At 47.2% G+C, this 17071-nt stretch overlaps 1 protein-coding gene across 3 annotated transcripts in view; it reads left to right on the top strand.

Annotated features, from left to right (window-relative positions):
- Eef2k (eukaryotic elongation factor 2 kinase) overlaps positions 1-17071 on the top strand; it is a 66826-nt gene that overhangs the window by 26348 nt on the left and 23407 nt on the right. For 2 of the 3 annotated variants that reach the window (XM_040755306.1, XM_040755308.1), the window contains 4 exons: positions 8465-8565; positions 11449-11509; positions 15013-15050; positions 15461-15632. In XM_040755306.1, coding sequence (XP_040611240.1) covers positions 8465-8565; positions 11449-11509; positions 15013-15050; positions 15461-15632 — 372 coding nt within the window. Of the gene's footprint in view, positions 1-8464; positions 8566-11448; positions 11510-15012; positions 15051-15460; positions 15633-17071 lie in introns of those variants that run through there. The other variant, XM_040755312.1, reaches the window with a different exon arrangement.

Below are 17071 nucleotides of genomic sequence, written 5' to 3'. Positions count from 1 at the left end.
GCATATAGAAGTCAGAGGACAGCTTGCCGGAGTTGGTAGGAGAGATCTTAAGATCAAACTTAAACAAGGTTGATGGCAGATGGCTTTTACCCATCAAGCCATCTTGTTGTCCACAGACACTTTGTATACATAGATCCATTCTGAGGAGTGGCATAGTAACTGTGTTAGCTTCCTTTGTCAGCCAGGGCAAAGCATCCTTCTGCCTGTCTCACATTCCAAACTTTTCTATGTCCTCTGAGCCTGGAATTCTCCCACTTATCTCTCTGTCCTCACGGATTGTGGTGAGATGCTGTAGAAGGCTGTCTGGGTGCTCCAAGAGGCCATGGCATTATGTCACCCCAGTGAATGCTACTGCTTGATTTTTATTATTTCCATCTTTGCCTTTCTTCCTAACAAGGACTCCGAACCCCAGAAGTTACAGTTGTAGCCACTCTTTGCAAACAGGATTTCCAGTTTGATTGATTGATCTCGAGACAGGACCTCACTATACAGCATTGACTGGCCATGAGCATGTTATGTAGACCAAGCTAGCCTTGAACTCCCAACTTTCTGAGTGCTGGGCTTAAAGGCGTCATCAGCATGTCTGATTATTTTGCTTTTTAAACATTGTTTCATTTATATGTTGTGTGGGGGGAGGGCACACACATTCTGTGGCACATGTATGAGGTCAGAGAATAACTTGGCTCAGTTCTTTCCTTCTATCTTTTTTTTTTTGGTTTTTTTTTTTTTTTTTTTTTTTGAGACAGGGTTTCTCTGTGTAGTTTTGGAGGCTGTCCTGGCACTCGCTCTGTAGACCAGGCTGGCCTCGAACTCACAGAGATCCGCCTGCCTCTGCCTCCCGAGTGCTGGGATTAAAGGCGTGCGCCACCAATGCCCGGCTTCTTTCCTTCTATCTTATGGGTCCCAGGAATCACACTCCTGTTGGCAGGCTTGGGCCAAGCACATGCACAAACACAAAGAAGGCTGGGACTGTCTAATAGTTCAGTGTCAGAGTGCTTCCCTAGCATACGGGAGGCCCCAGGTTCAATCCCCAGTAGTAGAAGAAGAAAAAAAGTCGTCTTTCTGCTCTACGGTGGACTATTGCATGGATGTACTTTAATACTGTGGTTTCTTCAGTTCCCTGGGGTTTGTGGGCTATGTTGACGGTCTCTGGTATTTCACTGCTATGTGGAGTGCTGGGTTCCACGGATGAATATAAAAGCTGCAAAGCGCAAGTGGCATGGGGCGAGACAGCCGCACGGCGCTGTTGGCCTCTCTCACCCTAGCTCGGCTGTGATCTTCACTTCTTCCTGGTTTTCGTATTTTCCCGTTTCCTCCAGGAAGGAGAGCCTGGGCTGACTTGAGAGTTGTATTTCTTGGAATCTCCAGAACAACAGGGGGAAAGAACATTTATAATGGAACAGTTGATCATTGAAGGAGGGCTTGGTTAGTCCCTGAATGCTTCATAAAAGCCTACAGTTTTTGTGGTCATGGAAATAATAATAATGATGATGATGATGTTAAAACAAGGGTTGTAGCTATAGCTCAGAAGGCAGAGTACTTGCCTAGCACACATGAAGTCCTGGCTTCAAGTCCTGCATAGACCCAGTGTGGTGCTGTATACCTGTAATCCCAGCACTTGGAGAGGTAGAGATGGGATGGTCAGAAGTTTAAGGTCACCTTGGATTATATCAACTTTGAGACTAGCCTGGATTCCATGAGAGCCTGTTTCAAAGACCAAAACAAGGACAAAAAGCCCAACACCATTGCCACTTGTGTCAAGGGCCTCAATGACACTTTCCATGTTCTTCTAGTGTCACCCCCTACATCTCCTAGGAGTTCTTACTTTTTTTTTTCTTGACGAGACAGGGTTTTTCTGTATTGTTTTGGAGGCTGTCGGTCCAGCCCAGCCTTGAACTCACAGAGATCCGCCTGCTTCTGCCTCCCGAGTGCTGGAATTAAAGGTGTGCGCCACCAACGCCCGGCGTACATCTCCTAGGAGTTCTTAGACTTAGAAGAACCAAGCCTTTCTATTCCCTTTTTAGCTTACTTGTGTGTGTGTGTTTACAGGCTTGGGTGTGCTCTGTGTGTGTATATGTGTGGGCTGAGGTGTTCTGTCATCACACACATTTGGAGGCCAGAGGATAACTTGTGGAGATCTGTTTTCCCCTTCTACTGTGTGGGTCGCAGAGATTGAGCCTACATTGTCAGGCTTGGTGTCAAGTACCTTCATTCACCCACTGAGTCATCTCACCTCGGCCCTCTATTCCCCCCCCCTTTAAAAATTATGTTTATGTGTATGGGTGTTTTCTCTGTTGTACATCACGCGCATGCTATGCCTACAGAGGTCAAAAAAGAACATTGGATCCCTTGGAACTGGAGTCATAGATGACTGTGAGCTACCATGTGGGTGCTGAGAATTGAACCCAAGACCTCTGGAAGAGCAGTCAGTGCTCTTAACCACTGAGCCTCTCTGTTCCTTTTTTTGTGTGTGTGTGACAAAGTCATGCCATGTTGCTAGTTGCATTTGAATTCAGGAGCACTGCTGAGGGGCTAGAGCTACATTTGACTGCTATTGTTCCCAGCTCCTTCCTCATTTATGACAAACCTTCAGCGCCTGCAAAATTAACTCGCTTTCTCAGCAGTTGAGATTTGAAATCATTTGAACTAGAGACTATTAGAGCTGGTAGAGGCTTAAGAATCATCTGACTCCTGGGAGTGTCACTCAGTGGTAGAGCATGTGCCAGCATGAGGAGGCCCTGGGTTCATCTCCAACAGTATCAACAAAGACTCATTTAAAATTAGTGATTTTTGTTTGCTGACTTTGGTTTACACTTTCAGGTCTGAGAATATAGTTCAGTGGTAGAACACTTGCCTAGTATGCATGAGACCCTAGCTTCAATCTCCAGTACTGAGCTCTCGCTCTCTCTCTCTCTCTCTGTCCGTCCGTCCATCCGTCTGTCCGTCCGTCCCCCCCCCTCCCGCTACACATGCAATCCTGGAGTATGTTCTCATTGTAAAACATATGCGGATAGTTTTCCTGGCCGGATGGTAAAAGCATCACAGCAGTGCCAGTGAGCTCAGACAGAGTCACCACTGATAATGCATTGCCATCTCAAAGAACTACTTTCTGGTGGCAGCGTCTATCCTGGGGTGCAAGAACCATGAAAAACATTGAGCACCAGTCCCTAAAATCTTTATCCTTATTTGTCAACAAAAGCATGAATTTCCAGAGACCAGGTTCAAGGGGCCCAGATGTTAGGGCTAGATTTTGATTTATTTATTTTGGCTTTTCAAGACAGGGTTTCTTTTTTGTTTTTCAAAACAGGGTTTCTCTGTGTATCCCTGGCCATCCTGGAAATCACTGTAGACCAGCTTGGCCTCCCTCAGACTCACAGAGATTCAGCTGCGTCTGCCTCCCAAGTGCTGGGATTAAAGGCATGTGCCATCACTACCCAGCAGACTTTTTTTAAAAATTTAATTTATTTATTTTGTATGTACCAAGCATATATGTGGAGGTAAGGTAGTTTGTCAACTTGAGGGAGCTATTTCTCTCATTCTACCCTGTGGGTCCCAGGGATTGAAATTCGGTTGTCAGAACTAGCAGCAGGTAGAATAGGCAGTAACAACTCCTGCCAAGCTATCACCCCAGATGGCACTAAACTTTTTTTGTTGTTGTTGTTTTTCGAGACAGGGTTTCTCTGTATTGTTTTGGAGGCTGTCCTGGAACTCGCTCGGTAGACCAGGCTTGGTCTCGAACTCACAGAGATCCCCCTGCCTCTGCCTCCCGAGTGCTGGGATTAAAGGTGTGTGCCACCACTGCCCGGTGGTACTAAACTTTTTATATTGTGCTTTAAAAATGAAAAGTCAGTTGCAGCTATGTATGGTGGTGAACATCTGTAATCCCAGCACTTGAGAGGCTGAGGCTGGAGGATAGAGAGCTTGGAACCAGCCTTATGTAGTAGAAACAAGTCACTTGCATTAAAGTCGTCTGTGGCTGGTGAGGTGTAGAATGATTCCTGAGTTTGGAAACTGTGATTTTTGTTGTCCTCCACCCCCACCCCCAAATGCCACACCCTCACCTGTAAAGTACTGTCCTCATTTGTTGTTTTTGTTGTTAGTGGTATTGGGTATGGAACTTGGGACTTCATGTGTACCCATTAGCCGCAGCCCCAACCCTTTAACTATGGTTTTGGGTGAAGCTCCTGAGTCTGGCCAGATGACTTCTGTTGTTAATTCAGTCACTCCCCACCCCACACCCCACACCCCCACCCGTGGGACAGCCCTTGTTTCTGATGGTGTAGGCACTGGTGGAGCCAACATTCAAGAAAGACACAACGAGAGAATCATGTCTCCACAGGTATAGACATGCCCAGAAAGACACACAGCCTCCATCTCCCCAGACAGACAGATGAGCCATTCCAAGCTGGAATATGAGAGGGCAGTGATGTGCCTTTTAAAGTCCAGGGGTTGAAATTCAGAAACTGTTTTGGATGTCAGCTTATCTGTAGGGGAGTCATTCATAAGAGGGGAAAATGAGTGCAAGCCAATTCTGTAGTAATAAATTCAAATAGTGCATTACTCTGTACTGTTGCAAATGTGTAAATTTTATACTTCCTTGACAGAATCTCTCATTAGAACTTGAGGGATATATTTACTGCTGCTTGGAGTTTAACTTACAAGAACATTTTGGGGCGATTGTTAGACTGTTGAGGATTGAACCCTGGGCAGTGCACTATGCCACACTGACCTGTTTCCCAGGCCCCCAGACTTTAAATCTGGTCCAGAAATTACATCGAAAACAAAGAAACAAAAGTCTTCCCTACTGAGATCTTGCGCAAGTATGCAGAGTTGTAGAGACAGAAATGTTAGAGTCAGCACTGTTTGTACTACTGGAAGGCATCCAAGTAAGATCTCCTAGAGGCAAATGCGTAGGGTACACCTACACAGTTCTGTGTTCCATGGCCCTGGGAAGGATGCAGTCTGCACACAGAGCCAGGAGTGCTAAGACTGAATGTGAATTGCAGAGAGTAGGATTCAGAACAGAAGTGAGGCATGGCACTCTTTTTTTTTTTTTTTTTTTTTTTTTTGGTTTTTCGAGACAAGGTTTCTCTGTGGCTTTGGAGGCTGTCCTGGAACTCACTTTGGAGTCCAGGCTGGTCCCGAACTCACAGAGATCCGGAGGCATGGCACTCTTGATGCACACCTTCTAACAAAGGCAGAGAGAGCGCCTGCAGAATGTCTACAGCAAGTGGCGGCCCAGGAAGGGCTATTGGGAGGACTCCACTTCCTCATTCAGAATTCTGTAGCACTCATGGTTTTCATGAGAAGCAGATGATGCTTTTGGAGTGGGGGGGGTGGTTAGGACCACTTAATAAAGCATGAAGTCCCAGGGATCTGCTCCCCCAAAAGGATATAGTGTGTATTTGCTGTGTGATTCCAGCCATAGTTTTTTTTAAATGCATGGGATAGAACTCACTGAAGGCATGCATGGACAGTGGTTACTGGGGTCTTTTCTGTATTTGCCAAGTGGCTTCATTAATCCTAAATTAGCTTCCAGACTGGAAGGGGAAAAAATGGGCTTTGCAGAGATTGGAAAGCCTCTTGGAAGGGAGCTCTGGCTGTGTGTGTGTGTGTGTAGTCTCAACTTTTCCCCGATGACTTCTATTTTTAACAGGGTCCCAGTGAGGGGGGTCCATGCTAGGAGGTAGTCTATGTGCAGCTCTGCTGAGGCCTGGGAAGCTGGACTTCTTCCAGGGATGGCCAGGGCACAGAGGGACACTGATAGTGACAAAGGCCATCAGAAATTGCTGTCCCTTGACTGCTCCTTCCTATCTCAGAACTCCTTCTGGCCTGTCTCACCCAGATTATATCCAGTCCTCTACCTATGGGAAGATCCACAGGCCTGGAAGGGAGTCTGGGCCTTGATGATTCTGGAACTAAGATTTAAGTTCCTCTGGGGCAAAGATTTGAGTTTCTTAGGACGAGAGCAAAAGGGTGGTGAAGATTGACAGCACCATGGACTTAAGGATGTTGGTTCAGAAAGGGCAGGGAGGATTCTGCTTTGGTAACATAGGAAGCTGCTAAGACAGTCTGTTTTCTGTAGCTGTAACAAAACAACTGGGACGGGATGGTTTATAAAGACCAGCTGCTAGGTGGGTGTTTTGGCACACACCTCTAATCCTAGCATTTGAGAGGCAGGAGGATCTTCATGAGTTTGAGGTCAGCTTGTTCGACAACATTGTGAATTTTAGAACAAGGACTATACTATGAAACTGTTGTGTGCTGGTTTTGCTCTTTTGACTTTTTGGCTGTTTGAGGAGCCCACTAACCAGCTCCCTAATAAACCCCACATGGAGGCTTATTCTTAGTTATAAGAGCCCAGCCTTAGCTGGGCTTGTTTCTAGCTCTTCTACCATTTCCCTCTGGGCTTTTATCTTTCTTCTGTATATTTTACTTTTTCTTACTGGCTGGCTGGGCTGGCCCCTGATGTCCTCCTCTCTCATTCTCTTGCTCCTCCCTGTGTTTTCATTTCTCCTTCTATTTATACTCTGTGCCTACCAGCCCCACCTATTCTTACTCCTACCTTGCTATTGACCATTTAGCGCTTTATTAGACTATCAGGTGTTTTAGACAGGCAAAGAATCACAGCTTCACAGAGTTAAACAAATGCAGCATAAACAAAAGTAACACACCTTAAAATAGTATTCTACAAAATGAAACCCTGACTCAAAAAAGAAAAAGGGGGGGCACAATAAATTAATTAAAAATTTCTTTTAAAATAGAAACTTATTTAGTTTATAAGATTGGATCCTGGGCCGGGCGTTGGTGGCGCACGCCTTTAATCCCAGCACTCGGGAGGCAGAGGCAGGCGGATCTCTGTGAGTTCGAGGCCAGCCTGGTCTACAGAGTGAGTTCCAGGACAGCCTCCAAAGCCACAGAGAAACCTTGTTTCGAAAAACCAAAAAAAAAAAAAAAAAAAAAAAAGATTGGATCCTGGAAAGTCCAAGGGCACTATCTGGCATCTTCCTGGGATCTGGTGAGAGCCTTATCCTGCTGAGTCATCACATGACCTCCTCCACTCCTAGTCAGCTCTCAAGGATCCTGTCTCTAAATACCATCCACATGGGAGTTCAGGGATTGAGTTTCCAACACATAAGGCTTGGGACACACTCAGACCATAGCACATACCACAAAGCCGTGTAACAGCCTTTCTTCCTCCTCCTTCCCCTCCTCTTCCTCTCCTCTTCACCCCCCCTCCTCATTCTTCTTCCTCGTTTTGAACCAGATCTATGTAGCCCTGTCTGCCCTGGCACTTTCTATGTAACCCAGGCCAGGCCCACCTCAAACTCAGGCAATCCACCTGCCTCAGCTTCCAAGGCTGGGACTTCAGATGTGCACCACTATGCCTAGCTTCTTAGCCTTCTACGTGATGACGAGAGCCTGTTTAAGCGGGTCTTGCCATAGTGCTTAGGCTGGCACAGGATATGTCTAGTATCAGTGTGAGAGCGAGCTTAGTTCTCCTCCTGTGGGATCGATTCCTGGATGCAGGAGCTGCTGAGTGAAGTTAGAAATGAGATTTTGTTGTTGGTTCCCCCGCCCCCCATTATAGCAGGGTGCCTTTTACACACAGGATTTACAGTGGTGCTACAGCAGGAAAATAGTGTCTTGTCAGGCACTCAATAGAAATGCTTAAACTTGCCAGGTATTAGTCCCAGTACTTGGGAGGCAGAGGCAGGTGGAGCTCTGTGAGTTCAAGGCCAGCCTGGTCTACAAAGCAAATTTCAGCACAGCCAGTACTGTTAACAGAGAAACTCTGTCTCAAAAAACCAAAAAAAAATTTTTTTAATGCTTAAACTTGTTTAAATGGGAGAAAGGAACATTTTTCTGGAGGCCAAACTTAGGGCCTTTGTGTACCAGGCAAGCACAATTTTCTTTGAGATGGGGCCTCGCTGTGTAGCTCTGGCTCTCCTGGAACTATGTTGACCAGGCTGGCCCCAAACTCACAGAAGTCTGCCTGCCCAGTACTCATTTTATTTAAAAAAACAAAGGAAAAAAACCTCTGTGTGTGGGTGTGTGTCTGTGTGTGTGTGTGAACATGTACATGCACATAGGCTTCGCCATCATAAGAAGCTAGAAGAGGACAACAGATCTCTTGGAGCTGGAGTTATGGGCATCTGTGATCTGTGCAATGTGGCCACTGCTCATCAAATCAAACTCAGGTCCTCTGCAAGAACAGTGCATGCTCTTAAACACCAAACCATCTCTCCCACAAGTGAAGAATTGTGTAATTAACATGTCAGCGACTTCTGTCCATGGGCCGAGCCCCTGAGAACACGCTGGGTCCCTTCGGGACTGTTCTTGGGAGGACAGCGGATGGGAATCCTTTCTTTTAGATGCTGTGGTCCTTCCCAGGGGACATAACTAGGGAAGAGGCGGCTGGCTGCCCCGGCCCAGGCCTCATGCTCCCTTTGCCTTTCTGCAGGAAGCCTGGAAGCACGCGATTGAGAAGGCCAAGCATATGCCTGACCCCTGGGCCGAGTTCCACCTCGAGGACATCACCACAGAACATGCTACTCGGCACAGGTCAGCAGTTTGTCCCAGGGGCTTTTTTTGTTGTTGTCTTTTTGTTTGTTTGTTTGTTTCTTGACAGGGTTTCTCTGTATTGCTTTGGAGCCTTTCCTGGAACTCATTCTGTAGACCAGGCTGGTCTCAAATTCACAGAGATCCATCCGACTGCCTCTGCCTCTCAAATGCTGGGATTAAAGCAGTCCTTGTGGGTTGGAGGTGGGGCATCGTGGTTCCTGCTTCTGGTTAAAGAACTAATACAATACCCCAACTTCAGATTCTATAGCAGGTGGGATTGTCAGAGAGGCCCAGTCAGCTAAGTCTGTACTAACATTCAAAATTGAGAACAATCTGACATGTGGAGACATTTTGGTCCCAGATGTTTTGGTTAAGGAAGGGGGAGCGGTTCATACGGCAAAGATGCATTTATCCTCCATTTGAAGTTGGCTGAGAGTTGAGCAGCTTCCCGGGGCAGCTCAGGGATCCAGGCTCCTTCTGACTTGTGACACCATAATCCCAACACTTGGCCTTGCAAACACCAGTAGAGCAGACAGTATCAAGGCAGCGCAGCAGGTTTTGATGCATGGTCACTGGCAGGGGCATTATTTTTCCTTGGCTAGCACACTCTGTCCTCTCCATCATTTCTGCTCCTTCAAGGAGGTGGCTGCAGAGCCCCTCTGTGCCTCCTCTCCTCAGCTGCAGGCCTGCCTCCCAGGGTGGGGGCAGGGTGGGCCAGCATGGTTTGGACCCAAGCATGTGAGGTGTGTTTGTCCTCCCTCTTTCTACCTGTGAGAGTACTAGGGTGACACAGTGTCCTGGCCCCAAGGATCACCAGGGAGACAGGGGCTCTATGCTGAGCAGGCTCTGTGTTTTGAAGCCCAGCTGGGATCTTAGACCAGGCTGAACTATTTATTTCCTAAATGGCTGGGTTTATGCTACCCAGGCTGCCAGTGAGAGGATGCCAAGCATAGCTGTCTAGAACATTCTGATTACTGGAGGCCAAACATGGATGCCTGAAACATTCTGAAATGTCTAAACCTGACACTTCTTTCTCTGTCCATAGCCTTTTAAGATGAAAAGCCTTGGTACAAGCTGGCCCTCTGTTTAGGATAGGTTTCCTGTCCCCCTGAACTCTTTGGCTGGTTGAGAGCTAGATTCTGCTTTAAACATGCTTGAATATGAATCTGACACTCAGTCAGGAGACCTCACCTCTGTAAAACAGGTACAATGATTGTCGCCACCTCAGGGTCTCTGCAAAGAGTAAATGAGAAGGTCTCTTTAAGAACCCGGCATATAGTGAACTCCACGAACTTCAGACACACTGGGCATTTAGTCATTCCTTTATTTACTTACTGTGTTACTGGGGATTGAGCCCAGGGCTTCCTAGATGTCTGATAGACAAATGTTCTGCCTGTGAGCTATGTTCCCAACCTTCATTTCATTTTTATTTTGAGATAGGGTCCCCCCAGGTTGGCCAAGACTGACTTTGAACTTACTGTATAGCCCAGACAGACTTCTAACTTGGCTATTGAAAGTAGCTGGGGTTACAGGTCTTTGTCACCAGTCCTGGCTAACTCTTGCCTTTATGGTGTTAGTGGTTGTGAGCAGCAAGCACAACCCTTTCAAGGTTGCACACTGACCCCCGCCCCCAGCCTCTGGGCGCCTCTCAAGTGGAGGCGAGGGAGTGGCACATCTGTGGCCTCCATCTCCACATAGATGCCATGTAGAACACAGTGCTTGCCTCCCACTGGCTGCAGGTAAATTGACAGCCTGGCAGAGCCCTCCTCCTCTGAGCCTGCAGAGGTAACCTGCCAGGCTTCTGTCAGTTCCACCCCCTGATAAACCTGTTTTCCCAGGTCTGGGTGTTCTGAACCTGGAGGCCACTGGCCAGAGAGAGATAAGGGTTGGTTCCTGCTGTAGTGACTCACTGAGGCTGGGAACTCCCCCAGGCCTGGGGCTGCCAGAATTGCACTGGGAAGAGAATTCCTGGGAGAGCAAAGATGGGGATATTCTGGAACTACCCCTCCCCCTGCCACCTCTTCTTTCTCCATTGTCCTGTCACTACTTTTCATCTTTCCTTCCATTCCTCTCTCATCTCCCCCTCTCATGATGTCTCCCCCTTCCTCTCCACCTCTCCACACCTCTGTCCACCTGTCTCTTACACTCTCAACCTCTTAACCAGCCCCCCCCATCTCTTTCTTACCTACACTCCTATAACTTCCTCCCTACTCTTTCTTATCTCTCCTCAGAGGCAGCTCCTCCCTGCCCCCTACATGCACTGTGACAGTCCTTACCTCTGGGAGATGCTATCTACCTGTGTGGGCGGTGCCTGGCCCACATGTGCTTGGCAAAGTTAATAGATTGCTGCCTCCCTTCCTCTCTGGGACTTTCTGTTTCTTACTGTTAGGTCTCAGGCAGTCCATATATCCAGAGGTCCTGCTGTAGTCCAGCTTGAACTCATTTCTGGATATACAGACTGCTATTGGACTGCCTGAGACCTGGCAGTTATATAGACCAGTTATAAGGATATTTATATCTCCAGTCATCTGTCCAGTATGTGTGTGTTAAGCATTTCCACACACTAGGCCCTGTGGTGAGCAAGACAGACATGGGCCTGTTTTGTGGAGTTGTGGCCTCATGAAAGAGCAGAGCAAGCCAGACAAGAGCCCAGCAGAGAGTGCTGGTCTTGACAATACCACATAGAGAAAAAGCAAGTCCCCTTAAGGTCATGGGTAGAGTCTGGGAGGGAGGGAAGGTGTCCACAGCCCACCCCAAGACTCAGCAAGCCTGCTGGCCCAGGTGCAGAGTGGGCTGGGTCCTGAGGCCCATAGAGAGCCCAGGAGAGTTTGTGCTAGTGAGGCGCAGGACCAGGATGCTCTAGGTGGGCTCTGATCTCTGTAGGTACAACGCTGTCACCGGGGAATGGCTGAAAGACGAGGTTCTGATCAAGATGGCATCTCAGGTAAGCAGAAGCCTGAACTGTGAGGGGACAGGACCCAGTAGGGACTTTCCCAAGCCATTTTTAGTGCCTTCCTTCCATTCCCACTTTATTTAACTTTGTTTTTTATTTTCATTTATTTGTGTTGTGTGTGTGAGACAGACACAGAGAGAGACAGACAGAAACAGACAGAACCTTCCTTTGCTGGCCAGGCTAGCCACCATTACACTCAACTGGGGCTGGCCTCAGCTCACAGCTTCCTGCCTCAGCTTCCTCTGTGCACGCTGTGAACCCACTTTTATTTTTATCTTTGGGGTTTTTCTGTGTTACCATTTACACATAGTGTGTGTGTGTGTGTGTGTGTGTGTGTGTGTGTGTGTGTGTGTGTGTACAGCTTGATTTTTTTTCTCCATATGGATCCCAGGGGTCAAATTCATGTTGGCAGGCTAGGTGGCAAGCTTGCTGAGCCACTCGCTGGTCCTGAATTATGTTTTCAAATCATTATTACTACGTTTAGTTAGCTGTTTGTGTGTGAGGGCATGGGTGCTGCTGTGCACAGGAGGTCAGAGGACAACTTGTGACAATTTATTCTCTCTTCACCATGTGGGTACTGACTGGGGGCTCATTCTGTCAGGCTCGGCTGCAAGCAGTTTTACTCACTGAGCGGTTTCACCAGCCAACATTTTGTGTCTTTACAAACTTGTTCACTAACATGTATCTCACATGTCATACACATTGCCTACTTCATTTATACAGTTCAAGTTTGGGGTGCTTGCCTGGCATGCACAAGACCTTAGTATCTACCCCCAAAACATACACACAGCACTGCAAAAGGAAAGAAAAACTTACACAATTCAATGGCTTTTAGCTGTTTAACAGTCACCATTCAATTCCAGAACCTGATCCACATTTTCAAAATTTATTGTTTAGAGTTTCATACATGCACATATGTGTTCTGATCATCTCCCCGTACTCTTCCCCATGCCATCACCCCCCCCCAAGCATATACACTCACACAACTTTGTATAGCCATAGAGTCCACTAGTATGTTCACGGAGGCACACACTGGATCATGGACTGCCTACCAGGGGTTGAATCCCCGAGGCATACTCACATCCTATGTCCTGCTCGAGAGATCAAGCCAGCCCAAATCCCACCATGGACTGGGCATGGCCCAGGAAGACCCACCCTCAGCTGAGGAGCTGTTGTCAGAATATTTTTACCCTTCCTGTCCACCCCGAACTCCTGGAAACCCCAGGCCCAATTTCAGTATTGTAGATAGCTTGGTTCTAAGCACCTCATACACAAAGATGTCATGAAGACCTCTCAGTAGGTCACTGCCAGTGGCCTGATTTTCGTGGCACTACCCTATATTATTATTCTCATCATCATTATCATTATTATTGCTACTAAACACATTCAGCAGCTGCAACAAGCCTCCTGCAAAGAAAAAAAGAGAGCAGGATTGGAAGAAGGGGCTCTTCCTGCAGAGTGAGGGGACCTCTTTTTTTTTTAAAGATTTTGTTTATTATTATGTATACAGTATTCTGTCTGCATGCCAGTCAGAGGAGGGCACCAGATTTCATTATAGATGGTTGTGAGCCACCATGTGGTTGCTGGGAATTGAACTCAGGAGCTCTGGAAGAGCAGTCAGTACTCTTAACCTCTGAGCCATCTCTCCAGTCCTGAGGGGACCTTTTTTTTTTTTTTTTTTTTTTTTTTGGTTTTTCGAGACAGGGTTTCTCTGTATTGTTTTGGAGGCTGTCGGTCCAGCCTGGCCTCGAATTCACAGAGATCCGCCTGCCTCTGCCTCCCGAGTGCTGGATGTAACACACTCGCAGAAAAAAAAAACAAGAGAGGAGCTGTTCTTCATTGGTGTGTAAGTCCTTGGCATGTGGGAGGCAGTGGGTTCCATCCCCACTCCAAGAAGCAAGCAAAACATTCGTCTTGATGTGTGTCCCCAAGGTGGGCATGCTGACACAGCTCCCAGAGAAGCAGAACATAGCCTGTGTTCCCAAGACTCCTCTCAGTCACTGCTCACCCAGTAAGGCTCATCACTGTCCCAGACCCTGTCCTAAGACTTCCGTTCATCTGTTATTGTATCTTTTGAGTGTGGCTTCTTTTACTTGTTATTTTCCTAAATGATTAAAACAAATTATTTTATGTGCATTAGTGTTTTGCCAAGGGTTTTGAGTCCCCTGGAACTGGAATTACAGACAGTTGTGAGCAGCCATGTGGGTGCTGGGAATTGAACCCAGGTCATCTGGAAAAATAGCCAGTGCTCTGCTTCCCAGCGGCTCTATCTTTCCAGATCCAACATTTCCCTTTTTCTTCTGTGCTGCATAAATGCTTCATTGAATGACTAGACCTAGTGCTTTGTGTGGCAGATTACTGATGGACGTTTAGACGGCTTGCCTCTCTTTCTGTTTTTACTGTCTTCCTCCTTTATCTCTCTCTCTCTCTCTCTCTCTCTCTCTCTCTCTCTCTCTTTTTTTTTTTTTTGGTTTTTCGAGGCAGGGTTTCTCTGTATTGTTTTGGAGGCTTCCCTGGAACTTGCTTCATAGACCAGGATGGCCTCGAACTCACAGAGATCCACCTGCCTCTGCCTCCCAAGTACTGGAATTAAAGGCGTGAGCCATCTCTGCCTGGTTTGTCTTCTTATTTTTAAGTGGTGTGTGTGTGTGTGTTTGTATGTTTGTATGTATGTGTTCCTGCATGTGCAAATGAGTACAGTGTCCCCAAAGGCCTGGAGCTGGAGTTACAGGTGGTTGTGAGCTGCCTGATGTGGATTCTCGGTGCTGAACTCGGGTCCTCCGCAAGGCAAAAAGTGTTCTCAACTGCTGAGCCATTTTTCCTTCCTTCTGTTTTGAGATAACATCATTTAGCTTTTTATACCTGTTCACAATTTCCTACACAAACTTTTTTTTTTTTTTTTTTTTTTTTTTTGAGACAGGGTTTCTCTATCTAGCCTTCACTGGCCTGGAATTCAATATATAGACAAGGCTGGCCTTGAACTCAGAAGTTGTCCTGCCTCTGCCTCTTTAGTGCTGGGATCAAAGGCATGAGTCACCGTTCCTGAGTTATATGATCATCTTAAAAAGGAAAGAGGTTCACTTTGGCTCATGGTTTCAGAACTTTTTCAGTGTGTGTTCTGTTGGCCCTGTTGCTTTGGGCCTATGTGGGCTCAGTGTATCCCAGCAGGAGCACGTGGCAGACGAGGCCTGTTCACCCGATGGTGGCCAGGGGGCAAAGCGAGGAAAAGCAAAGACTGAAAAATACCTTTGTCTTGCACTGCCCCTCCCCAGCATCTTGGCCCCCCTGTAGGTTCTTCCATTGGGCTGAAATGATGTATCTCAGCATCCTCCTCATCCCAGCAGTCTCCAAGCTGAAAGGCTTTGGCACTGAGGCCCAGGAGGGATAGTCTAGGGTTATTAGGATTGAGGTAATGTAAAGGACCCCTTGCTGAGTAGGCAGTGACAGGGGGGATCATGGGATGTAGGCACTGATGACTCTGTCCTATCTTTCAGCCCTTCGGCCGTGGAGCAATGAGGGAGTGCTTCAGGACGTAAGTGACTTGGCCTGGGCCTTCTGCCTAGACTCCTAAAAGCTAGGACTAGCGAGGTATTTCCAACCAAAGGCTGAAACAAGTGGTGGGTGCCTCTGTTTAGCCCACGTTCTTCTCTATCTGGTGTCTCTTGGGCCCCACCTGGCCCAGTTGTAGGACTCTGGAAGGAAAGGGAATGGCCACTCACCTGCTTGGGTATTTGGAGGCACAGAGGGTGGAATGGGAGGCCACAGACACTGGTCCTTAGCCTTTCTAGAGGAGTGGGATGCTGCTTTTCCTCTGGCTCCTGTACTCTGTTCCATCCTCCACCTAGTCATGTCAGACAGGGCTTAGTTCTTCTGAGACCTCAAGGATGTGCTGCAGTGAACCCCTGAGGTCCAGACAGTCTTCCCCCTTGTCTTTCTCCCCAGGAAGAAGCTCTCCAACTTTTTGCACGCCCAGCAATGGAAGGGAGCCTCCAACTACGTGGCAAAACGCTATATTGAGCCAGTGGACAGGAGCGTGTACTTTGAGGATGTCCAGCTCCAGATGGAGGCTAAGCTCTGGGGGGAGGAGTACAATCGGCACAAGCCTCCCAAGCAGGTGTGTGAGCCCCGTCTGCCTCCCTCCTGCACTGACTGGCCACGAGGGTGATGGTGAAACACAGGGTCCTAGCTTCACCTTTTCTGGGGCGCTGGGGATTGAATGAGACCTCTGCATATGCCAGGCAAGTGCTGGACCATGTCGCCACATCTCAAGCCCCTGGCGTTTTGAGACAGGGTCTTGTTCTGGAATTTTGGGATTAAAGGCAAGTACCACCATGACTAGCCCCTCGCCTTCTTACCAGTTGCCAAGTAACTATCACCTTTTTTTGTTTTTTGACATTGTAAGTCATGTACTTCATATATAGTGAATCATTTATTCCTAAAAACCAGGAGCTCTGTGATTAGAGTGTTTTTAATCTCTGTTGATAAATGGGATTTGTTTGTTATGATCTCTATAAAATAATTTTTAATAATTTATGTCTATTTTGTGGTGTGACCGGTGCATACATGCCACATCACATGTATGGAGGTCAGGGGACCACCTTTGAAAGTTGGTGCTCTCCTTTTGCCATTTGGGGCCCAGGGATTGAACTCAAGTCATCAGGCTTGTTGGCAGGCTCCTTTACCTGCTGAGCCATTTCGTTGTTCTTTCATGAGTTTTGTTTGCAGATGGTAGAAACCCATCTAGACTGAGAAACAAGAGAAGTCCTTGTTTCATGCACTTGAAAACTAGATCCAGCTTTAGGCACAGCTGGTACGGCCATGCTGAGGTTATTAGGAACCATCTATATGGCCTGGGTATCTGGGTTGGCACCACCTCCGTGTGTCCTGAGTAGCTACAGGCTCATTTCTCACCAATCTTACTGGGATGACAATGCCTTTTTAAATTTTTTTTTAACTTTTAAAATTTATTTGTTTGTTTGAGAAAGGATTTCTCCATGTAATAGCCCTGGAACTGTCTGCTCTTCCCCCCAGGTTGGTTCTCAGAACTGCAGCTGTCTTTGCTAAAGGTCTCAGCTGTCACCTCTTGGCTCAGGTTGCTTCTGTAGCTGTTGCCTGCCTGTCTGGTGACCCTCTTCGCTAGAGGGTCATTGCTTTTGAAGCCCAAACCTGGTTCTTTCCATGTATGGGTGATATTGAGAGGGACAGGTGCCATGCAGTGTCCTCAGGAATCAGAAGCCACAGGTCTCTTTTACTCCAGTTTAGAAACCATGCATAGTGTCTATATTAGTTAACAATATTAATTAGTGTATGTGTATAACATTCCACACATACCGTATAAATTTCTAGCCAGGTTTTGTGGTGCATGCTTTAATCCCAGTACTCAGGAGGCAGAGGCAGGCAAATCTCTATGAGTTTGAGGCCAGCCTGGTCTACAAAGTGAGTTCCAGGACAACCAGAGCTACATAGTAACACCCTATCTTAAAAGCCCCCAACCAAAATAAATAAATTTTTTAAAAATTCAAAAAAATGTTGACATTCCTTGTAATTCCCCAC

This window comes from Mesocricetus auratus, unplaced genomic scaffold, assembly GCF_017639785.1.
Source record: "Mesocricetus auratus isolate SY011 unplaced genomic scaffold, BCM_Maur_2.0 Super-Scaffold_4256, whole genome shotgun sequence".
In the NCBI taxonomy this organism is placed as follows: domain Eukaryota; kingdom Metazoa; phylum Chordata; class Mammalia; order Rodentia; family Cricetidae; genus Mesocricetus; species Mesocricetus auratus.
Note: the sequence above shows the minus strand (reverse complement) of the source record. Positions and strands in the feature narration are given on the sequence as shown.